The sequence below is a fragment of the Amyelois transitella genome, chromosome 6 (assembly GCF_032362555.1).
Source record: "Amyelois transitella isolate CPQ chromosome 6, ilAmyTran1.1, whole genome shotgun sequence".
NCBI classification, from domain to species: Eukaryota; Metazoa; Arthropoda; class Insecta; order Lepidoptera; family Pyralidae; genus Amyelois; species Amyelois transitella.
The window spans coordinates 1,630,960-1,657,807 of NC_083509.1; the positions used below are offsets into that span (position 1 = coordinate 1,630,960).

The window sequence follows — 26,848 nt, forward strand, 5'->3', positions numbered from 1 at the left end:
TAAGGTGCTTTAACCAAGAAAGTTTGTGTGTATTCCTTAGTTGCAATCGAAAATTCCTTAACAATAAAATTATTTTTCAAATCCTTAAACCCTTGTAAATCTATGATTATTGTATTAGCATTCATGATAACTTCTTAACAATATTGCTCAATGGCTTGTATTCAAATATGCAATCGTTTAGTATCAGACAATATGCAGCCGTTTGATCGGGTATGTCTTGGTCAGATTCGAATTCAACTCTCACATCAATTGATCCCTTTAACATTTCATGCTGTCGTGAACAGTCTATAACAAATAACGGAGCTATGTCTCTAAATTCTTTTAATCCCATCAACGGCTCCGCTCGGCGACTATGATAAGACTGATGAAATCTTGCGTATTGTTCATATATTAATGAATATCTGTTGTCTGCGAAACTAATATTTAAACCTTCATACGGATAATATGAAGAATTTAGAAATACTCTTACGTCTCGAATATGACAATGGTCGAACTCTGCCATCGACATTGTTGCATTACTTTTACGGTTTGTTTGTAAAGCAATAATAACAAATCTTGGTTTCTCCAACTGTGATGAAGTTTTAATGGACCAAGTATGTTTCCTGGTTTTGGGTAACAATGGGTACTCATACAAATCCCAGTTACGAAACGCTAAGGTTATCGCTCGATCTTTTTCTAAATGTTTAAGTAAATTGATTCTTTCACGGTCCGACACTCGAACATGAGGAACTCGCCAAACTATTTTATTTATAATTATATCTTCGACAATTTCTCCAGAACTTAGTAATAAGGAATTGAGATTTGTATTACTTCTCAATAGTACTAATTCATGTTTACAGTTCATTATGATTTTTTCATAATCTTCTGCAAAACCTAATATTTTATTTAACGGTATATACACAGAAAATCCTCCATCAGAGGTAATGCCTGAAGGAGACCAACCCCAAACTTTTGCGCTTTTGGATTCATTTTCGTTCAATGATAGATAAGATTTAATTGTTGTGGTAATACCTGCATTTTTAATCTTATCTATTTCTATCCCATTTAGTTCATATCTTATATCTTGAAATAGAAATAGTACGGGGTTGTTTACGAAATGCACACTCGGTACTTTTTCTTTGCCAGCGTTATTTTGTTTATACACATCGACTCTGCCCTCAATATACAAACAGCTGAGTGCAGGCAACACATACAAGTCTTGTTGATTAATCGGTATCCGTATTTCATCATTTTTGTTAAAACTTGATACATAAGGCTTATACGAATGATATTCAAAACTTTCTATGCTATTGTCGTAAGACGCGGGTTGGCATATATTTAAAATGTTCATATTAACAAACCTAGTAGCCTTAAAAAGTCTTTATTTTTTTTTGTTAGTTTTTTTTTTAATCGCAGCGATGTTTCTTTGTGAGGTGATCCTTTAGGACTGAGTCTTTTAATAGGAGTGAAGGTGTTTTTATGAAAATTTAACATTTTGGTTTAAAGTGCAAATACAACTGTACTTCTTCACCGCGTAAGTTAATTTGCTTATTTTCTGCGTCTAACAACCTTATATTGAGTGAATTTATTGAGCTCTGATTGACAGGAAAGTAAATTAAATTCTTAGGTATTTCAATAATTCTGTAACCAGGGGGTACGTTAGGCACAAATTCATAAATAATATGGCTTGCTTTTCCGTTTACAAATGATCCGCTGATAACATCACATTCGATGCGTACGATAGTTGTTGCTAAAATGCTGACAGGATGCTGAGATTCAGTACTTATATTAGCTTTGATTGATTCTCTATTAAATCCTAATATTTTTCCGATTGAATTATTTTTATTAAAGTGTACATCTTTGGAACAAAAAATTCTTGTTTTTAACGTATTATTATTACAACCCAATTTCAACGCTGCATTCTTTATGTTACTTTTCAGATAATCACAAATATCTTGAAACTCATACGATCCTTCAGGAATTTCAATAACTTCATCTTTTCCATAGTAAAATTTGTTATTTTTTGCGTCTATGTTAGGTATAGAATTAAATGTAGAAAAATACAAAAGCCCACATTCGTACTCTCCATTCAGTTGTAATGTAGGGGAATAGTTAGTTGTTAAAAATTCTCCTCTGCCTGTTATTGACACAGTGAAAGACATTATTATACTGATACAAATATATTTTTATTATATTATTTATACAAATGATGTTTCCAAAATTCTTTTAAAAACTTTAAACAAAGGTGTCCACAGTTTATAGTACCATAAGATTGATATTGCAAATAATTATAATTTATAGTTAAAGGACTTAAATAATTTACTAGTTCCAATGGTGGTTTTAAATCACCAAAACTATCAAAATATTCACAGTAATTAATATATTTAACGTAGGCTACCCAATGTGTTCCAGGATTGTCAGAACTATCTAAATTTAATATAGCACACTCAATTTTTTTTGGTTTCCGAGGAAGAGTATCTCTCATATACACTCCGCGAAAGTAAGGAATATCAATAGCATGTTCCATTATATCTAAATTGGTTAGTGCTCGTCTGGGTAGCCGCTTTTTCAGTTTTTTGAAGGACTTAGATATAATCCTGCTCCCTTTTTATATGGTTTTATATACAAGGCCTTTCCTAAAGCAACAGATTCCATCATCTTGTTATGTCGTTTAGACTCTTCAAAGTTTTTCTGAGCTACTTTGTAATCATTAACAGCCTTTGCTATACCTGCCGCGCCACCAGCAAGTGAACCTAAAGCTGACAGACCGGCAAAGATGGGAATGAGCGGTAAAAAGCCTCCGCATTTAGGAATGGGTATACATCGTGGTAAACGTGTACGTGATCCGTTATTTTTAGAAAATAGTCTTTTTGCGGTTGCATATGCAAAGTTTATAGTTGAACGCTTGTCCTTTGATTTAATATTTTTAAGCTTAGATTGTATATTTTTCACTACTTTCATAAATGAACGAACTCCAGCGCCAGCTTTGAGTTTTGCTTTCATTGCATTTTTTACAATCCATGAAGCCAATTTTTCTCCTTTTCCAGCACTCTTCGATTTTATTCTTTTCTTAGCCATATTCAAAAGGTCTAAATCTGCTTTATGTCGAATGTTTAAATCCTTATTATTGTATGCAATATCGTGGTACATACAAGCTTCATCCAATTTATTTATACCTCGCTCACCTCTTAATAATCGTTTTTGAAGTTTAGTACCTGGTCCACAAAACTGATATCCAGGAATATGTAGTTCGAAAGGTAAATTATTGATGACGTTATTTAAAATACCTCTTCCCTTCTTCATAGATATTCTTGAAATGAAGATATTTATTATGACGCTCACTTTATATTACAATAGTAATGCATTCTTGTCCACCCAACTATTTTCTTTTTCACTTAAACCTAACCACTTTACATAAAGTTTATGACCTTTACGTTTAATAACTCTTTCAATAAGATAAAGTTCTGGAAATTTCGTTTTTTGTAATTCATATTCATAAAAAGCTCCCAAAATTTTCTGTTTATGTTTGTCTTCTAATAGGTATGTTGGTGGATTCGTATCATTTACCTTGACAATAACGAATATTTCTGTCGACCAGTTGGGAGTGTATCCTTTATAAAAATCACCTTTAAATTTACTTATCCGAACACTATCACCAACGTGGAACTTAGGCTTGCGATATAAAACTCGCTTTTGTGCACGCAATATGTTACATCTAACATGTATCTGGTTTACTTTATTTACGTCGACTGGTTTAAATTTAGTAGTACGGTGAGTAGTATTGTTATATTTTTCTACAACGGAATTTAAATTTGGTCCTAACCATTTATAACAACCATACAAACTAAACATTTTGTAAAGATTACATTTTATTGTACGAATAACTCTTTCCACAATAGAAGCTTTTTTGGTGGAGTAGGTGGAATAATGATTAATGTCATATTTCTTACACAATTTATTAAAAGCATCATTATAAAATTCTTTGCCTAAATCAGTTTGTAAATTTATAGGTTTTCGTTTTGAACGAGATACAATTTCAAACATTGCTTTTGTCACACATTTTTTGTTTTTTGATTTTATAGGATATGTCCACACATATTTTGTAAAAGTATCTATTACAACTAAAACATATTTATATCCTTTGTTAAAATAAGAATATTTCTGAAAATCCATAAGATCAGCTTGCCATAAGTCGTCTATTCCTTTTATAATTGTAAATCGACGAGGAAAATTTCTTCTTGCTGCTTTATGAATTTCATCCACTATGTTTTTTTTGCTCATTGTGTTGGTTCAATTTAAGTTCAATCAAATTATCTATTTCTTGTTTTGTATAAAACGATTTTGACAAACGGTCTGATGTAGCTTTTTCCAATTTTTTTAAATATACTTGTATATTATCATTAACCACTCTTATTTCTTTTCTTAATTCTTGTAGTATATTATCGACGTATGCTTTGTTCACTGCTTCATCGGCTTCATTTGGAGATGAAAGACCTTTTAATTTAGATGTTTTCAAATCATAGTGTCCAGCATCAGTTTTCACCAATGTATCGTTTAAAGTGTCGATAAATTCCAATAATCGCAAACGTTTATGGACGTGATGACCGAACTTATCTACATTCATTGCTGTCTAGATGATTAGAGATCTCGAATTATACTGGTCATTTTCTGTGGCGATAGCTGTTTATGTTCTATATTTATAATTCCAGCTTCTCGTAATTCTTCTATGACTGCAATAATTTCATTATCTACACCACTATTGCCAGCCGCTCGTGATCCTAACAACAATTTTAATCGTTCTACCAGTTCGTTGGGATCATCCCAATAAACATAATCAGTATATTTTTTTACTTTTTTCAGAAGTGGAATACCTTTTCCTTGAGGGAGACTTTCTACACTTGAAGTCATATTTTTTGAGAATTTAAATAAAGGCTTAATGACATTAATGTATTTAAAACCTTTGTTACTGTTTATAGGTTTAGATGACTCATAATTACGTCGATGTGCATTAGTATCAATTAGTAACAATTTATAATTTTGCAAGTCCTCCTCTCTAATTTTTTCTAGATCAGGTTTCCTTTTAAATAGTAACTCTCTTAAACCATCTGTCTTCTTTAAAATTCGAGTTCCTATTTTCAGAATGTTATCATTATCGAAAACACGAATATTGCCAAGCATTAGTTTTCCCCGCTCATGTCTTACTCCAAAAGGTATAGCATCCATTACTTCTGATGATGTAGACCACGACAAAGTTTGACGATTATCTGGAGAAGACGCAATAGATTTGAACGAACCTTCACTGACATTATGATCTTCAGAAGGTGTGGAAATTAAAGTTTTGTTGTAATTATTAGGAAAGTCGCTTTCAGAAACAGTGTCATTCGATTCTTCATTGGATGAATAAGACGATGTACTTTCATTTTTACATTTTTTCCCAACAGAGGGAATGTAATTATTTTCATTCTCAACCCATTTTTCATTATTTTTATTGGCTATCAAATTAAGGGGATCAACAATAGGTTTGAAAATTTTCTCCAGTGCCATATTATTTACGTTTTTTGTATCGTTAATCATCCCCACTTTTCTTTTAACAGCTGCTGCTGACTTTACTATTTGTTTTTTAAATGTTTTTTCCATTTTACTGCTTGATATTGTGTTCAGTCGCAGATCACACTTTAAAGTGACCTTTCATTATCACTACATTGTATTAAGTATGTTAATCTAGAACTATAAAAGTGTCAAATGCTGACCTATAACATCCTTTGTTTTTATCACAATCCTTATTAATAACAAGATAATTAAAAGGCTTTTTCCAAACTTTTGAACACATTTCACGAAATTGATTCCATGACATATCAGACCCTACATGCTCATCATAAACATGTTTCAAATTAATATCATCTTGTTTAAATAATACAATCAAATTGGAATTGTCTCTCACTAGTTGTTTAGGTATTTTTGTATATGTTTGATTAATATAAAAACAATCAATTTTCTTATGTCGACCCATAGCAAAATAATCTCTAATGCTGTTCTGATTTTCGCAAGCTACATCATCAAATATTATAATTGAATCAGGTAGCGCTTCGTGAGGACTCAAAATTTCACAATTGTGATTGTATTTATGAAAGGTTGTACCAGAAACCATTTTCATAACTTTCTCTAAAAATAAGTATTTTGCTTGATATAAAGATTTTGAATAAACATATAAGTTACAAAATCGTGGACCATCTGTATGTAACAATAAACTTATTACTAAGTTTGTTTTTCCACAATTTGATGGACCACAAACGATACAACGTATTGTGTTCGGCAGAAGGTTTCCGTGTCGTTTTGGTTCTTGTGATGAAGCAGGACATATACAATCTAATTGTAGTGAGTCTTTTTGTTTCACAAATTTCATTTCTAGTTATTAGCATGTGCTTAAACTCGTCTGCAGTACTCAACGAATTTGAGCGAAATGAATTGAGGTTTAACGAATAAACACGTTTTATAATTTAACATGTAAAATCTTGTTGGTAAAACAGGAATCAGGAAAGCACAACAAAATAATGTTTGATGGTTAGAATGAATCATGTGTAAAAAGTGTGTTCGGTGTGTGATCTTTCCCCGAGCTCGCGGGTGATTCTTATCAATTTTATAGTGGAGTCAGGTGAGTGCATTCGACTAATGTTTTGTGTTTAGAATGAATCGAATTTTGTTTATTGGGAATTCTGGGACACAAAAGTGTCCCAGAATTCCCAATAAACATCTACTAATGTCAAACATATTTACTTGCCTATGTACGTGTTCATGCCAAGTTTCAAGTTTATAAACCCAAGGAATAAGATTTTTCATAGAAACGTTTTTAGCCATTTTCCCCCCCTTGGGGGTTGAATTTCCAAAAATCCTTTCTTAGTGCTCCCCTACATACCCCAAGGAACCTACATTCCAAATTTCAGCTGTCTACGACCAGTAGTTTCGACTGTGCGTTGTCTGTCAGTCAGTCACTCAGTAACGGAAGAGTTTTATATATATAGATAGATAAATACTTATATAGATAAACATCCAAGACCCAGGCCAATCAGAAAAAGTACTTTTCTCATCATGCCCTGGCCGGGATTCGAACCCGGGACCCCCGGTGTATGGACATGCACATTGCACATTCACATTGTTAATAACTGGTAATTATGTATGTGTCCAACAAATGTATTGAGATAGTGAAAAAAGCTTTTATCTATCTATCTAGTTAGGTGCCTTTGCAAAGATAACGGGTCAGATGGGAGTCGCTTCGTGTAAAAAACCTGACTCTGGATGAGTCACCCAAACCTGGAAAAAGAACATACATACATACATAACATCACGTCTATATCCCTTACGGGGTAGACAGAGCCAACAGTCTTGAAAAGACTGAAAGGCCACGTTCAGCTATTTGGCTTAATGATAGAATTGAGATTCAAATAGTGACAGGTTGCTAGCCTATCGCCTAAAAAAGAATCCCAAGTTTATAAGCCTACCCTTTAGTCGCCTTTTACGACATCCATGGGAAAGAGATGGAGTGGTCCTATTCTTTTTTTTTATTGGTGCCGGGAACCACACGGCACTGCCGGGAACCACACGGCACTGGAAAAAGAAGAAGTCAATTATATTAAAAAAAGGAATAGGAATGTCATTTACCAATTGTATACGGAAGAGGTCATGGCTTTTGATCTTTTAATGTCAAAATCCCAATTCGTAATAAAGCATGATTCCATTTGAGTATTCAGTAGAGCTCCAAGGTTCAAATCTAAATAACTATTTATCAATATAGGTCATAACCACGGAATGAATTTTCATCCTCGAAGCTACGTGTCTGAAATATTGTATTTTAGATGAGAAATATACGATATAAGACCTGAAAACACTAAGGATTTTATATCGTTATCTTATGATTTATAGAAACGATTATCGTGTTTAGAAAAATTGTGTAATATTTTAAACTAATTTTAGTTTATTGGTATTCATTGTATATGAATATTGAATATTAGCTGGTTTTTCATGAGCTGGTTAAATCATTAATGATAATTGGAACATCAAATTACTTGTGATTATTTTAACTTGCAATTTAGGAAGGAACATTTGAATTACCTACATATTTTAAATTGCAAATTAATTAGTAAAATTTCTTCGTTACGTAAAATTTTTTAAATTTAATTTCTATTCAATTTATTTATTGCATCCTTAATGTACAGTATACAGGTCATCGTTTATGAAATAAAGGAACAATTAAGGACCCTGTCGGGCGCTGCAATGGGAGAAGGGCTATATATTTACTAATGTCATATATTTTATTAAAACAAGAGAGAGAATAATGTGTATTTTATACATTCGTCATATTTATTTTTACAATTTTATATTAAGAATAAGTATTGTATTTAATTATATATATTATTGAACTATATTTATTATATCTCTTTATCGCTTATCATCAAAAACTTGTAAAATGAATTAAGGACATATTTTTTTACGAAGTTAATAAATTACCACATTGTAGTTTATTTAGAAGTAGTAGGTACAGTATTTAAGACACCTTATATATTAGACAATATAACATTTTCTGCTCAAATCTTATAGATACTTACTCTTTGTCGGCCTCTGTGTGCGAGGTCCCGGGTTCGAATTCCGGTCAGGGCATGACGAGAACAGATTTTTTTCTGATTGGCCTGGGTCTTGGATGTTTATCTATATAAGTTTTTATTACAAAACAGTATCGTTGAGTTAGTATCTCGTTACACAAGTTTTAAACTTACTTCGAGGCAAACTCAATCTGTGTAATTTGTCCCGTATATATTTTTTTTATCTCCATAAAAATTGTACTACAATCAATTTTCCATTGTTCCAGATAGCGGACCCCACCCCCCCAAATGTGCAAATGCCGAAACGTGTCTCTCCGCACATCCAGACATAGCCCTAAAATGAAGCGCCGAGCCCTCCCCCCCGTTAAAGAGGAACCCCCTACCAAATCCTGTGACCTCGCTATATACGCCATGGTCACAACCACGGCGGTCTTAAGCTACGTGAACAGTTTGAATGGCGACTTTGTACACGACGACATTCCGGCTATAGTGACGAACGGCGACGTCACGGGAACCAACTCGCTGAAACAGCTGTTCTTGGACGATTTCTGGGGAACGCCGATGGCTGATGTTAATAGCCATAAGTCCTACCGTCCGCTGACTACGCTATCGTTTAGGTAAGTGTATTTATTATTAATGGAAATGATATAGCTGGATGATATAGAGGGATATATATATACCCTCTCCAATATCTTTCCATATATATACATTTATTCAATCATTAAGCTGAACTATAGCTGAACGTGGCCATTCAGTCTTTTCAAGATTGTTGGCTCTGTCTACCCCGCAAGGGATATAGACGTAACCATGACATATATATATATATATGCTGAAGAGGAAGAACAGAAGATCAAAATGATTTTAATATCCAATTTGTCATTGTTTTCATTTTTTATTATATTAGTGTCGTGTGATTCCCGGCACTAATAGAACAAAGAATAAGACCAACTCCATTTTTTTCCCATGGATCTTGTAAAATGCAACTAAGGAATCGGGTTATGAACTAAGGATTCTCCTTTAGGCGATGGACGAGCAGGCTGTCACTATTTAAATCTCAATTCTATCTTTAAGCAAACAGCTGGACGTGGCGTATCAGACTTTTCGAGACTGTCTACCCTGCAAAGGATATATGTATGTATGTATGCAAATCTATAACTCTATTATTGAACAAAATACAGTTTTGTATGCAAATGTCCACATAATGAGCAATGAATTAGTTGCGGGCGCCACCGGGAATTGCCGCTGATACGGCACGCTTCCGCCGTGCGGAACTGAACGTTTGTAATTCAGAAAATAGCTTTGTTCAAATTTGTATCGGGGCGAACTTTATCGAATATGTTTTTAATTGTATGTATATAATTATGTCTTTATCCATTGCGGGGTAGACGAAGCCAACAATCTTGATAAGGCTCAATTATCTTCAATTAATCAATAAAACATGTTTGGTATTCAAATTCAAATTCAAAACTTTTATTCATTATTATGGGACACTTAAATATCACTTAATAATTGTCATATATTTTGGTTCCACAATATTGGTTGACGTCAAATAAATTACTTAAAACTAAGTTTACTGCCGCTTCCAAAGCGTCAGTGCAGAAGAAGAGGTAACAAACTGCAGCATTTTCTTCAAACTAATCGACATAATTCTTAAACAAACGGGTCATTGGTTATATAGCGGCGGTAGAACTTGATCCTGTTCATATTCACAGATCTCGATAGATCGTTGTGATCGAATACTCTGTTAATTTTCGGTCCTAAAACCGAACAAATGAACGAGTAAGTTAGAAAAAAAAGACGATTGCCCAGCATAATCTCTGAAAGCATAATTGAGCACGCAGTGAGGTGAGGATGCAACTCTGAGCTAGTGTGTTACTCTAACTGACGCCAGGAGACAGATGATAATAATTCAAGATGATAATAGTTCAAGTTCAAAATTGACGTTCAAACATATTTAACTACAAAATGCTGCTAAAAATTAAATCGTTTACAAAGTTTAGTACACAAAACTTTCGAAAAAGGCTAAAACTTGCGCTAAATCTAGCGAGACAACTTTATAGAACGGTGAAACAGAATGTTACCGTGGAAACTAGTTTAGCCATAAATCTAGACCGAGATCCAGGGATATTTAATGTAGTCAGGGAGTTATTTAGACCCATTCTACACTGACACGATGTTTTAGGCAAATTTTATCAGTGGCTTTTGAAGACTCTTGGCTCTGTCTACCACGGTAGGGATGTAGACGTGATTATATATATGTATCGATTTGTTCAGTTTCATCAGTACATACATACATAAATCACGCCTCTTTCTCGGGAGGGTGAAAATATGTAGTCTCTGCCTAAGAGATTATTTTCAATTGCATTTTTCATCATCATCATTGCATACTTTTATCGATTAGAATGACGATTTCGATATGCACGTTGCATTTGACTTCAAAATGCAAATTTTAAATCACTAGATACAACGGTTTGGACCGTATATTGATATTTATTTAGAAAGAAGATATACTTACATAAATTCACTTTAATCCAATTTATTTCAACACCAGTTTAAAAAAAAAATTGCAGTAAGCTTAATATAAAACTAAAAAATACAAAAATCATTGCTTATATTCTAGTCATATGGTACCTACGAGATATATGTGAACTAACCCTTACACTACATGCAGATATATATGTAAGGGTCATAACACACCGGACAATCGGTGCAGAGTGAGAATACCCAGATAGCGGCCGCCCGTGTGACGTTATCACAATTTATTAGTGGAGAGGTAACCTTATCTGCCGTGTAACGTGAATATAATAGCTGTGTTATCGTTTCACGGACACCAACCCTAATGAATGATTCGTGTTTGTAAGAGTATATATGTATACATATAAGCACGTCTATATCCCTAGCGGGGTAGACAGAGCCTTGAAAATACTGATAGGCCACGTTCAGCTGTTTGGCTTACTGATAGAATTGAAATTCATATAAAGTGACAGGTTGCTAGCCCGTCGCCTTAAAGAAGAATCCCAAGTTTATAAGCCTATCTCTTAGTCCCCTTTTACGACATCCATGGGAAAGATGTAGTGGTCGTATTCTTTTATTTTTTTATTGGTGCCGGGAACCACACGGCACTTGTAAGAGTATTTATATGGGGAATGCAGAGGTAATGCTGCACTCAAATATATTATAAAAAACATGAAATGACCTGTTCCACGCTGATGCAGTCGCGGATAAATTAAATAGGTACTGTATTAAAAAAATATATATAAATACTACTAGACTAAATTTAGCCAAACAACATTCATCTGTTACTACGTCAATAAACTACTTGTATAGTTGTAAATGTACCCGTTTTGCTGAACGATGTCTGTTGCTGAAAGTTTGAATTATATAGCACTAGAATATTTACTTAGCTAACAGATAACTGTAGTATAAGTTACCTTTATTATTTGTATTGAGATGTCTTGGGACGTAGCATTATGAAGTTATTAAATATTCGTGTTTTTTAAAACAAACCTTTTTATCTTGTGGGGTACATGGAACCTTTGCAAAAGACTGAAAAGCTACGTTCAATCGTATGGCTTTATGATGGATATGGACATCAAATAGTGTCAAGGTGCTAACCCATCGCCTATAAGAAGAACCCTTAGTTAATTAGCCTTTCCCTTACTTGCCTTTTTTAAGATATCTCAATTTATTTTCGTTATTCGTTTTTCTTCATTATTGTATACTTGTTTATATTGTAACTTGTATATACATGCTGCAGTGGTACAATAATAAATGACTTCATATTTTAAGGAGTAGTCCTACTTTTAAGAGTCGGATTAATGAATTTTTATTTAATAAGTTTGTTTAATACTATAGACTGGCAGAATCGACGATATGGTCTTACAAATTTCCCGAAAAATCTGTAACCGAAAATGGATAAAATGTATTTCTAAAAACTAATAAAAAACAACATAGGCCACAACATAACATCCAGCCTTTTTCAATAACCTAAAAACAATTTCAGCCGAGCTCTCCACTTTTTCTAGTTTCACTTCAAAATTCCATTTTTATTAAGTCCTTCATCGATAGTGGTTTACATTCTCGCTGACAGCCGATAAGGGCGTGAACACACGCCCGCCTATGAAAGGGGGGCTATAAAAATAAGATTACAACCCCCAATGTACTATTGGTTTTTGCCACAGACTTCTATAAATACTAGAAAAGTCGCTTATTATTTTTGATGGTTGTGGTTTTAAGGTAACTGTTAAATTCTCGCTGTTCTATAACACCTTTTGCAGCAAGCTTTGAGGCTTAGTATCGCTTTTTTATATTACTCTCTTCACTTTATCCAATCTACGGCTTTATTAGCACAAATATAATTAGTTTGTAAATGATCTAGATTAAGATGTTAACTTAATAGATATTAAGATGTAAACTTTACAAGTAACATATTTTATTAGACGTAAACTAGTCATGAAATCACTTTTTCATCGTACATACAATTCTTAAACAAATCACATGGCTGAAATTGGTGAAATATTTTAACTATCGAACTTTAGAAATCTCTCCAGCCACATGAATACATATATACATACATATAATCACGTCTATATCTCTTGCGGGGTAGACAGAGCCGACAGTCTTGGAAAGACTGATAGGCCACGTTCTGTTTGGCTTTATGATGGAATTGAGATTCAAATAGTAACAGGTTGCTAGCCCATCGCCTAAAAGAGGAATCCCAAGTTTATAAGCCTATCCCTTAGTCGCCTTTTACAACATCCATGGGAACGAGATGGAGTGGTCCTATTCTTTTTTTTATTGGTTCCGGGCAACCACACGGCACGCCACATGAATCATGAAACAAATTAATATAAAATTGTTCTATGTACATAATGTTACAAAATAACTAAGAAAAGTTACGTAAAGTAGAAGTTAAAACAGTAATGTCTCCTGCAAAAAAAATAGACCTGCTATGGTTTTGATTTGAAAGAAGAGAGCTATGTTTATTTGTATTCATATTATTTGTTAAACCCTGAATAATATTTAGGGTAAAGCTACAATTAAGGTGTCCGAGAGAAACAGAAATATGTTTGTTTAATTATGTGCCTGACACATCAAACGTGACATTAACTTTCAAGCATTATAATTGGGAACGTCTGTCTATAATTTAAATAGCTCTACGGCATTCGTTCGAGGGCCCTTCGTGTAATCGGATTTGTTTGTTTGTTTCCATATTCTGAAAGCAAACTTGCCGTGTGGTGATAGTGTTAGACGATTTCTACCGCTGTTTACTTTGTTCGAACGAAGACTGTTAGTCTCCGATCTGGTTTTATGATTTAACCATGAAATCTAGTTAAATGTTTACCTATTTGCCGTGTGGTTCCAAAAGAAAAAAGAAGAACCACTTCAATCTCTTTCCCATGTATGTCGTAAAAGACGACTAACGGATAGATTAATAAACTTGGGATTCTTCGTTTAGGCAACGGGCTAGCAATGTGTCACTATTTGACTTTCGATTCTATCATTAAGTTGTACAGCTGAACGTGGCCTATTAGTCTTTTCAAGACTGTTGGTTCTGTTTACCCCGCAAGGGATATAGATGTAACCATATGTATATGTATGTATGTATGTCAAACTCGGCGAAAGATTAACGTCAATATCGAAAATATAAATAAATAAATATATACCGGACAAATCACACTGATTGAGTTAGCCTCGAAGTAAGTTCGAGACTTGTGTTACGAGATACTAACTCAACAATACTTTATTTTATAGTAAATATTCATAATAGATACCTAAACATTCAAGACACAGGCCAATCATAAAAAAATATTTTCTCATCATGCCCTGGCCGGGATTCGAACCCGGAACCTCCGGTGCCACAAACAAGCGTACTACCGCTACGCCACGGAGGCCGTCAAAAGCTGAACGTGGCCTATCAGTCTTTTCAAGACTGTTGTTTCTGTCTACCCCGCAAGGGATATAGACGTGACCACATATACATGTATGTATGTATGTAAAACTCAGCGAACGATTAACGTCAATATCGAAAATATACGTCTTCCAACATCATACTCAACGGTTTCTATTGTGTGAACTATAATGCTTAAACGCCCAATTGGAGGGTAACAGCTGATTTGATTGATCGCTTGCCAATCGCTTACTGATCGCTTGCATATCGCTATTTATTCAGCTGATAGTTTGAAACGCCAGCTTTGTTGATGCTTTTACGCCTGCACTGTGTGTTTGAGAATGAATGAACGTTATTCCTTTTTGATTCACACTAGTCTTTGCGAGAGGCTTCGCTACCGTGCGAATTTAGAGACAAAGTTACCCTTGAAAGTATGGATAGAAGAAAATCTCGTTTCTAAAATGACAAAAAACTCAAGGCATTTGTACTTTTAAATACTTAATATATTTTAATCAACACTTATTTCATTATGATTAATTTCTTTCAATTATTTAAATTTAGCCTTATCACTAAAACGATCTCATTCAAGCAACATTTACAAGAAAATGATATGCATTTTCTGATAAAGCAAAAGTTAATTACATTGTTTTTAATACAACAACAATAAGTAAAAATGAACAAATTGTTACCCACTAAATTAACTATCTGAAATGTTTCTATCAACTCATACGGCAAATCCGTAGGCGTACTCTTGTTGGTCAATACACAAATATCATCTATCCAGTATCAAATGATACGATGTATTAATTAACAGTACACTATTGTTCCATAATATCGACATTGGAACAATGCAGATGCAATTGAGTGCAGTCCACGCCTGACTGGTGAATGTTGGGGAACATCTAAAGGTTTGTATGTTTGTTGCACACTAGCTGTGCCCGCGACTTCGTCCGAGTGGAATTGTTATTTTGGGCATAACTGAAGCCCTCAAGGATGAATAGTTTTCCCAGTTTTTTTACATTTTCCATTATTTCTTTGCTCCTTTAAGTTGCAACGTGATAGTTATTTTGGGCATCATTGAAGCCCTCAAGGATGAATAATTTTCCCCTTTTTTCACATTTTCCATTACTTCTTCGCTTCTAAAAGTTGCAGCGTGATGTTTTATAGCCAAAAGCCTTTATCGATAAATGGTCTCCATATACATACATACATATGGTAACAGCTGAATGTGGCCTGTCAGTCTTTCAATGCTGCTCTGTCTATCCCGAAAGGTATATGGACGTGATTTTATGGATGGATGGAGAAATAGAGAAAAACCCTACTTAAAGCCATCATTCTTATAGTTTTATTATGACATTTCATATTATTTTTTTATCATTTTGATGTTAAGGTATAATAAACTTTAAAAATATTTACTTTTCCTCGACCTTATAAATTCTCAGAGTATTCATTCAATTCATTCCACTTGTAACCGAAATTGGTCAAAGGTGTAATTGGTTCATATGTTCCCGTAATTACCGGGTGTACCCGGGTAATGACTCGGCTCACTGGCTATCTCCGGGGATATCGATTACGGTAATCGATTACGAGAGATGTTATTAGCGGTTTATTGTGGAAATGAAACTGGTGTGTTAAATTGTCCAAATACAAGTTATTCCAACTTCTTCTTTCTTTTCTTATACATATAATCACGTCTATATCACATGCGGGGTGGACAGAGTCATTAGTCTTGAAAAGATTGAAAAGTCACGTTCAGCTAATTTGGCTTAATGATAGAATTGAGATTCAAATAGTGACAGGTTGCTAACCCATCGCCTAAAAAAGAATACCAAGTTTATAAGCCTATCCTTTAGTCGCCTTTTACCACATCCATGGGAAAGAGATGGAGTGGTCCTATTCTTTTTTGTATTGGTGTCGGGAACCACACGGCACCCGGGAACCACACGGCACTGACGATGACAATAAATATGGCTTTGAACAAAGAAATCTACAAGCTTTTAGCCTTATATTTGTTGTTCACTTCGTTGTTCAGTATTAGTTTGGACCAGCTCCAGCGTGCAAAAACTTTCGCGCAAATGGAATCGAATTCTGAACTGTAATTGTATTGACTGCTAGACTTTTGCACGAGGCTTACTCCCGCGGGAATTTACGAAGCCTATGTTACTTAAGTGCGAAGCTTATGGTAACTGAAGGTGGCTGTTTGGCCCAAGATTCGTGTGTTACGTTAAAAATAATGATATGGCTTTATGACGGAATTGAGATTCAAATAGTGATACTCGTAGGTTGCTAGTTAAGCGTCTGAAAGAAAAATACCAAGTTTTTTTTTCCTTGATTAACTTTTACGATCTGCATTGGGAGAGGCGCAATTGGCACACACTGTGTTTTTTGCATTGCTAATAGAATTTCGTTTTGGAGTCGTGTATAATTTTATATCATAATAGCTGTGCCCGCGATTTCGTCCGCGTGGAATATTTATTTTCAGCATCATTGAAGCCTTCAAGGAGGAATAATTTTCCCCGTTTTTTTTTCACATATTTCATTATTTCTTCGCTCCTTAAAGTTGCAGAGTGATGTTATATAGCCTAAAGCCTTCCTCAATAAAGGTCTATTGAACACATGAATGCACGGATCGTCGCAAGTGGAAAGTTGTAGTCCCTGCCTACCCCTCCGTGAATTTTTTATTTTTATATAAAGTTCCTAGTATTATTTTATGTGGTCCTTTGCATGTACATAAAAATATGTATTAAATCAATGTATGGCACTCTTAAGCTTAATTTATTGGTATCATGCCACACCGACCGAATTAAAGAGCCACGCGCCGCAAAGCCGCTCATATATATTGGTGATATTAATCTTTGTCACTTAATACCCCATAAACTGGGAGTGATGGATCGCGCCTTACCTGAGTGTTCGAATAATAAATGACTTCCCGATCGGTTTCATTCGGATCTCAGAAGTTTAAAATTTGAGTAAATAAATAGGCGTTTGATTTGTTTGTAAAGACATCAATCTTATACATTTCTCTTAATTAATGCAGTTTTTTTTGTAAGATACTGTACCGAGAGCGTTAGTGATTGAAACGGTAAAGTTAAAATGCGTGATGCGCAGAAAGGCACAGCTTCGAATCCCACCCCGGCTTTGTACCAATGACTTTTTTCGAAGTTATGTACATTAGTTTGAATACTAACCGATGCTCTAACGGTGAGGGAAAACATCGTGAGGAAACCTGCACATTCAGGCAACTGAATGTGTAACCATGATCGATCCAATACTGGTTAGGTCCTCCTGCAAAGGTTGCGGAGGTCAGATGGAAGTCGCTTCATGTAAAAACCTGACTCACCCAATCTAGGACCCATGGTAAAAGGCATACCTCAGACTCCTCCCCAGAGAGGTGAGGATGCAACTGGTACTGAAGACGGAAGGAGGAAGGAGACTGTACCGTGTGGTTCTCGGCATTGGAATTGGACCACTCCATATCTTTACCATGGAAGTTCTAAAAGAAGACTAAGGGCATAGTTGTTGGAGTTGTACATTGCCTGCCAGTGGACGACTCAATATACTCGTAGCAAGATTAAATTCATTGATATTTTATTTTAAATAATACTAATTTTGGTATATTTAAGAATATTTAAAAAAATGATTAATTTACTATTTCATATAGAAAATTTCAATAAACCTTACTGATTAAAACAAATTACTATAATTGATAAGTTAATTAAGTAAAAGCCTTCAAGAGAGAAGGATTTGGGTCCATTCATTTGCCGCCATCACAAAAGCCGCTTGGCAATTTTTGGATTTCATTTTATTAAAAAGCTGATTTAATTGAAAGGGCAAATTTTATGTATTGATGGTCACATTTTCATCCTGATCATAGCTATTTTTTGTTGATCATAAAGGCAAATAAAAATCAGTTGATTGCGAATTGGACTAGCGCACCAAACATTTCATAATATATAAACACTAGCTGTCCCGGCAAACGTTGTTTTGTTATAAATAATTTTTAAGTAATTTCTAATAAAAAAAAGTTGTTAAGGGTGGACGGGCTTATCACTAAGTGGTATGGAGAATAGATGTTGGCCGATTCTCAGACCTACTCAATATGCTTACAAAATTTCATGAGAATCGGTCAAGCCGTTTCGGAGGTGTACGGGAACGAACATTGTGACACGAGAATTTTATATAGAACATTTTGTTACTGAGTGACTGACTGATAGCCAACACACAGCCCGAACCCTTGAGTTTGGAGACTTTAAATTTTATATGTAGGTTAACTATATAATCCTGGGATCCAATAATAAAGGAATTTTCGACAGTCCCTCGGGAACGGGTATTAACAGTATTTTTTTTGCCGTGTTTTCCCAACATGTGTCGTGTGGTTCCCGGCACCAATAAAACAAGGAACAGGACCACTCCCACTCTTTCCCATGGATGTCGTAAAGGACGACTTAGGGATAGAGTTATAAACTTGGGATTCTTCTTCGGATTTATGTTTCGCTGTACGCGGGCGGAGTCGCGGGCGTCTTCAAGTTTTCCATAGAAATGGCGAAAAGTCTTTTTGTTTTATGTTACTATTACTTACGGGGTAAACAGAGCCAACATTCTTGAACAGACTGAAATGCCACGTTCGGCTGTATGGCTTTCTGATGGAGTTGAGATTCGAATAGTTACAGGTGAACTAAACATATTTTTAAAAAACTTTGTAATCATCTTTGTTTGCAATCACTAAGATATTGTATCCCATTTTATAATATACTAGCTGTGCCCGCGACTTCGTCCGCGTGGAATAGTTATTTTGGGCATCTTTGAAGCTCTCAAGCATGAATAATTTCCCCCGTTTTTTTTCACATTTTTAATTATTTCTTCGCTCCTAACAGTTGCAGCGTTATGTTATAGCCTTTCTCGATAAATCGTCTATTCAACACAAAAATAATTTTTCAATTCGAACCAGTAGTTCCTGAGATTAGCACGTTCAAACAAACAAACAAACAAACTCTTCAGCTTTATAATATTAGTATAGATTTTTTTTAATAAGTACCTAACCAAAATTTGGGTACGATACGGTCGTAACAACATTATCTAAATCAGACCATGACAATGTAATGGACATTTTCCTGTAACGTATAAACATTCTGAAAACGTAGTGGTTGCAGAAATGGCTCTTAAAATAACATATCGTACGGTGTATCAAAACGCGCAATGAAAATACCTCGGCCAGTACAGTTGGACGCAAAAGCTATTGTATAAAAATGTTACATACATACATATGATCACGTCTATAACCCTTGCGGGGTAGACAGAGCCAACAGTCTTGTAAAGACTGATAGGCCACGTTCAGCAATTTGGCTTAATGATAGAATTGAGATTCAAATAGTGACAGGTTGCTAGCCCGTCGCTTAAAAGAAGAATCCCAAATTTATAAGTCTATCCCTTAGTCGACTTTTACGATATCCATGGGAGAGAGATGGAGTGGTCCTATTCTTTTTTCCAATAGTGCCGGGAACCAAGGTTTAAAAATGTTAACTTATAATTTTTATCCAAAAATATGATAACAATACGAAAATAAATTAAAAGATATATGTATCAATTAGTTAGGTGGCTTATTATCAACATTACTTATTAATTATGCAGACCGATAGAAATAAGAGTCAAAGACCACGTTTAGGTGAATAATGTATACATATACATTGGCAAATTCGTAATAGGTATAGACGCGATCACAAGTACGTAATGATAGGATAAAAATTTAAATTTAATAAGCTTCGTAAGCAAGTCGCTATCCTTTCCTTAAAGAATGAATGAATGAAAATTATCAAAAAAAACATAACTCATATAGTATTAAGTCTTAAAAATCTAAATAAAATGAGAAAAGGCTAAACTAAAAATTCCGTTCTAAATCCAAGTTTTCGGCGGTTTAATAATAAGAAAAGAATTTCATAACGCCCGTGTTTAAATGAACCAAAACGAAATGGCACAAAACATGAATAACGTTTCTTCAGCACACCACGATAAAACGGCACTCTTAACATTTTCCTAACAAATATTTACGCGACTGTACCTCCGAGTTTAGTGTACGTAGCCCGCAATAACAAACGTTCTTTGGGAAAATATTTTATTTAGTGGGTCGCCTGCTTTCTAAGCGGGCTGGATTGTAATAAAAATATTATATACCTAAGTGCTTTGCGGTCCTGCCCTGTGTGGACAAGGGCTGAGTGTTAAGAGCAAGCGGGTTTGAGAAAACAATTTAATTATTCAAGTACCTTTTGTCGGTGAAACTTTGTGTTTTGTATTTTAAGCCGTTTTTTTATTAAACAAAATATATCTGCACTTAGCGGCCGATAAAATATAAACATTTTTAATATACATATATAAAATCACGCCTCTTTTCGGCAGAGACTACATCTTTCCACTTGCCACGATCTCTGCATGCTTCCTTCGCTTCATCCACATTCATAACTCTCTTCATGAAAGCTCGGTGATCTTAGGTACTCTTGACCGAGCCTTTGCCAGGACGTAGTTTGACATTTGTTTGCCATTTTTAATAATTGTTGCTATTTACTTATCGGCTGATAAATTCATCATTGTTACTTTGTGTGGATAGCCTACATTTGCCAAAGCATTGATAATGCACTAACCAGTTTTCATGGAAAAAATATAGATATATAAAATGTATATTCGACAGTGCTACAAACATAAACAAATATAACAATAACAAATCCTTAAAACTAACACAGGTGTGCTGTAGCAAGTCGAAATGGTCATAACTCGGCTTTTTGCACTGAAAGAGTAAGCTGATTTTTCAATTATCACCATTTGATGTAAATAGAAAGTTTGTTTAAATTACTTTAAACAAAAATAACTAATAACATTAAAATCAAAAACCTTAAAAAATCAAAAAGAATCTTTATGGATTTCTGCAGACTGCAAGAGAAAACATTGTAATTCTTCTTTTTACAAGTAACAGAGTCTCCTTCGATAAAAAAATGGTTAATCCCGATCTGCAGTGCTCTGTGGCGTCCGCTACGCTTATAACTTGGACTGTGACGGAGATACCATGCGGATACGCCTTATCCTCGTACCATAAATGCCGGCCAGCTTTTCTTTTATGACTTATATACATACATCTTGTCTTGTGTACGCTGCGTTATCGTTTCTTGTGCCCAGCGCATCTGTTACTTGTTGCTTCTATGGATGAATGGGAAAATAGAATAGAATAGATTTATTTTCAAAATTGGATACAAGGTATCACTTATTGAGTTCACATCACTTAAATCTAATTATAACTACTACCGCTTCCAAAGCGCATGTGTAGAAGAAGCGGCGGAACAAACTACACTGCAGTATTTTCATAGGACGTCAATTTACAAATACAGATCTCTTAAATCTAAATCGTGGACGTATGCACTAAAAGTCTACATTAAAAGCCTGTCAGTCTTTTCAAGACTGTTGACATTGTATGTGTAGTCTACATACATGCATATAATCACATCTTGAAAAGACTGATAGGCAACGTTCAGGTTGGCTTAATGATAGAATTGAGATTCATATAGTGACAGGTTGCTAGCCCATCGCCTAAATGAAGAGCCTCTCCCTCAGTCGCCTTTTAAGACATCCATGGGATAGAGATGGAGTGGTCCTATTATTTTTTCTATTGCAAATAAAGTGCAACCTTAACAAACTGTTAATAAGACTTGATTTCCTTTTATCAATATTGTCTATTTAACCGAACGTATATTCCAACCTCCTTAAGAAATGTGATCGATGAAGTTCCCTGCAAAAACGGTGATGTGTGCGGTATACTGTCTTTGCGAAGTCAATGAACCGTCCGAGTCTTGTGTTACAAAATAGTGTTTCTACAGAAAGAGGAATTTATCGTAAAACGCGACTAAGGGATAGGCTTACAAACTTGGGATTCTTTTTTAGGCGATGGGCTAGCAAACTGTCACTATTTGAATCTCAATTCTATCATTAAGCCAAATAGCTGAACGTGGCAATTCAGTCTTTTCAAGACTGTTGGCTCTGTCTACCCCGCAAGGAATGAAGACGTAACCGTATGTATGTATGTATAAGAAAAGAAATTTACTGTTTATATTATGTAAGTAATTTGAAGTTAAACACTATGTCCTGTTTAAACCTAATGTTAGAAAAATGACGATGATTTAAATTACATCGAATTTATTACATTTTACAAAAATTTAAAATCTACGATTAAATTTATTGCGTTTTATTATTAACAAGTAGCAGTTTAGATTAATTAGTTTATAACGTGTCGCTTTTCTAAGTGTGCTGACTTTGCAACCTCATTATTTTGCGAAGATATCCCGTGGGATTCTTAGGACAGTAAAATACACAAAGCACCATCGCGACCCTTATAAATATACACAAGTGTAAGCCATTTCAATCCTTATTACGACTGGGATAACAATCAGGTTTTAGTATCGCGAAATTAATATTTAGTTAGGGTGGCGTTATTGTTTTGGTATAAATAGTGAAACCAATTTGAAACCAACTAAGTGAGAGAATGGGCTTGGGACTTCTTTTATGCGATGGGCTAGCAACCTGTCACTATTTGAATCTCAATTCTATCATCAAGCCAAACAGCTGAACGTCGCCTTTCAGTCTTTTGTAATCTGTTTGCTCTGACTAGCCCACAAGGGATATAGACGTGATTGTATGTATATATGATAGAATGAAGTAGATTGAATGTAGTCCGTTGATAGATCGATATAACTATTTTTTGATCAAAATGCTTCTTCCAAGTTTTCACAAACGAACAAAATAAAAACAATCTGGATTTTATTCCTCCTTTAGAAAATAAAAGGAAAGGCCAAAGAAATCCTGGCTTAACGTTTCAAACGATAACATACGTGCCAATAGCCTTAAAACTGGAGACAGAAATCTATATCTATTGTGGGGTAGACAGAGCTTACTAGTGTAAGGTTGCTAGCCCATTACCTAAAAGAACATTCTCAAGTATATAAGCCTACCCCTTAGTCGCCTTTTACGACATCAATGGGAACGAGATAGAGTGGTCCAATTCTTTTTCCTTATTAGTGCCGGGAACCACACGTATGTGATAATTTCGGTTTCTGTAGTACAAAAACAGTTAGTATGATAAATTAGACGTATCACCTTAACTACCTAATTAACTCGTCCGCTTGATACCCCATTAATAATGGCAAAACCAACACTGCGTGTCATCGAGCAAATTTGCATGATTGATTCGCCGAGAGGTTAGTGAACATATTTTGCTTCGGGAGAAGAACACTTATATACTACGCATACGCAATAGACATACTACGCAATAGTTCACGAGTGCATGTTTTATATTTAACTAGCTGTGCCCGCGACTTCGTCCGCGTGGAATAGTTATTTTGGGCATCATTGAAGGACTCAAGGATGAATTATTTTCCCCTTTTTTTTCACATTTTCTATTATTTCTTTGCTCCTTATAGTTGCAGCGTGATGTTATATAGCCTAAAGCCTTCCTCGATATATGGTCTATTCAACACAAAAAGAATTTTTTATTTCGAACCAGTAGTTATTGAGATTAGCGCGTTCAAACAAACAAACAAACTTTTCAGCTTTATCCCACGTATTGATCCCACGAGACTCTTTATAACAGTGACTGTTTTCAATATAAAATTTCAAATAGTTGAATGCAATCAAGAAATTTTTAATACTACTTTAAGATTATACTGATAGACTTGAAATATACAAAAGGTATGTATGGTAGGTAACAATTTTTTTATAGTATTAACGTGTCAACGACCTAATGTTTCTGCATTACATTTAAATCGTAAAATTGTACTCTAACTTATTCTGTCTACTGAGCCTATAGAGATAAAACATGTTGCCAACTCATCTCTCCCGGGAGGTAACTAGTTAATTAGTGACCCTTATTAAAGACCCCCTAATACTCGTATTTATTTAATTTTGAACTATTATTAAATTGTCGTTATTCAGAAAATGATTAATTATTAAAACAATCGGTTTAGGGAACCTTAATCATTTTTGAGATAAAAGTATTCTATGCACATATTAGTACTCGTATCACCCAAACAAAGTTCTCTGCTTAACCCAATGGTAGACTGTTAGATAATGTTATTAGCATTAAGTCCGCCTATTGTACTTTACAAAAACTGAAACAAAATCGAATTATATAATACACTTGGGATTCCTAATTTAAGTGATAGGCTAGCAACCTGTCACTATTTGAATCTTACATACATACATATGGTCACGTCTATATCCCTTGCGGGGTAGACAGAGCCAACAGTCTTGAAAAGACTGAATGGCCACGTTCAGCTATTTGGCTCAATGATAGAATTGAGATTCAACTAGGGACAGGTTGCTAGCCCATCGCCTAAAAAAGAATCCCAACTTTGTCAGCCTATCCCTTAGTCGCCTTTTACGACATCCATGGGAAAGAGATGGAGTGGTCCTATTCTTTTTGTATTGGTGCCGGGAACCACACGGCACTGCCATTTTGAATTGCCATTTGAATCTTAATTTCTATCATTAAGCCAAAAAGCTGAACGTGGCCTTTCAGTCTTTCGCAAAGTTTATTTTACTGTTCAGTATTATTTTTACCCCAAACCTTCTGTAGCAAGGGGATTTTCGGGAATTCCTTTGCAAGCATAGTCCGGAGCGGGAACTAGTTTGGGCATAAACCACACCGCATTATCCGTGAATCCTCGAAATATAATTTCCGTCACGCTTCACTCCGCAAGCGGTGGTGGCGCAACAAATTGTGTTGGATTTAATATATCCACATACATATATGGGAATACTTTTAAAAAAATTTTGCTCGAGCTTTATTTGCATATACATTTTTTTCTCTTGTGGGACAGACAGAGCTTATAGTTACAAGATTAAAAAGTTGAGTTAGCTTAATAGTGGAACAGAAATAGTGACACAGAGCCCTTATAAGAGAATTTATATATTCACTAGCTGTGCCCGCGACTTCGTCCGCGTGGAATTGTTATTTTGAACATCATTGAAGCCCTCAAGGATGAATAATTTTCCCCGTTTTTTTTCACATAGTCCATTTTTTGTTTTCTCGTTAAAGTTGGAGCGTGATGTTATATAGCCTAAAGCCTTCCTCGATAAATGGTCTATTCAACGCAAAAATAATTTTTCATTTCGAATCAGTAGTTTCTAAGATTAGCGCGTTCAAACAAACAAACTCTTCATCTTTATAATATTAGTATAGATTATGCAAAAAAATTGATGTACCTACGTGAGTGCTTGTTTGAAGATGCTATTCAATCACGCAAATTCTATTGGATGGATTTTGATGAAACTTACGTACACGGGAAGAATAATGCCTGGAATAGAACATAGTTTATTTTTCTTACAAAAGCAAAGCTCGGAAGTGGCTGTTAAAAAACGAATAAATTCTAAAGACAAAAAAAGGAAATTATAATAATGGAAAGTTAAAGTACCTATCACTTTGTTTACAACATTTGCTGTCTTGCCCATTGGAGACATCACAAATTAACTGTCACAGCTGGTGACCCGCGAGCAAGCGACGTAGAGCTGTCCGTGTGAGAAGCAAATCGTCCTGAGGTCGACTCCGGCTGCTCCAAGTGTTTGACCTTGTGATTTGTTAATTGTCATCGCGAAACATATAGCCATTGGAAACTGTACACGCTTAAATTGAAATGGAAAGTTGTTGGGAATGAGGGGAATGCGCGGTATAAAAACAATTTCACCAGCTGCACAACCAGTAAGAATTTTAGCTTCTATTATAATGTTATGAAGGGACACCACTTTAAGGCAGTCTCATCACAAAATGGAATGTCTACTTTTAGTGCAATTGTATGCGCGGGCAGTCTAGATGCCGAAAGTGAATTAAGGTACTCTACCGAATAAGTACCGATGCTGCAAGCATCGGTACTATCTAATTTAGCCAGCGGCTACAATCGCGTTATTTCTTAAATTCTCGTGGCGCCATCTCGTATCGGATGGTCAAAAAATAAAATCTACACCACGGGAACTAAATCAATGGTGAAATGTTAAGTACTGGCGTTACTACATGTGTGTTATTCCTGCTAATCTTGAGGAGCATGGCAACCGTCGCCGATGCGGGGCGCGTCAAACTACCTACATAAAAAAAATTCTTCTCAAAGATGTGGTGAAACGGTAAGTGCTGGTGAAACTAAATCAATGAATAAAAGAAGTTTTAATTATATAATTAATTAAAAATAAAAATTTTGCCAGCGGCTACAATTGTGTTATTTCTTAAATTCTCATGAGGCGCCATCTTGTATCGGGTGGGCAAAAAATAAATATCTAAACCACGGGAACTAAATAAATAAACAAAGCATAATGAATTTAATCAATAAAATGCTATTTTTTTAATCATAATAAATATGATAATTAA

General features: G+C 34.8%; 2 protein-coding genes across 2 annotated transcripts in view; one reads left to right on the forward strand and one right to left on the reverse strand.

The window, feature by feature from the left end:
• Window positions 1-4,617: 4,617 nt before the first annotated feature.
• On the reverse strand, window positions 4,618-5,616 carry LOC132901844 (uncharacterized). Its single transcript, XM_060944711.1, has one exon. It carries the CDS (start codon window positions 5,614-5,616, stop codon window positions 4,618-4,620), a length of 999 nt encoding a protein of 332 aa, XP_060800694.1.
• A 3,245-nt stretch (window positions 5,617-8,861) lies between these two features.
• Window positions 8,862-26,848, forward strand: part of LOC106142808 (protein O-mannosyl-transferase TMTC1) — an 86,510-nt gene continuing 68,523 nt past the window's right edge. The window contains exon 1 of the mRNA XM_060944875.1: window positions 8,862-9,190. Coding sequence (XP_060800858.1) covers window positions 8,862-9,190 — 329 coding nt within the window. The remainder of the gene's footprint in view (window positions 9,191-26,848) is intronic.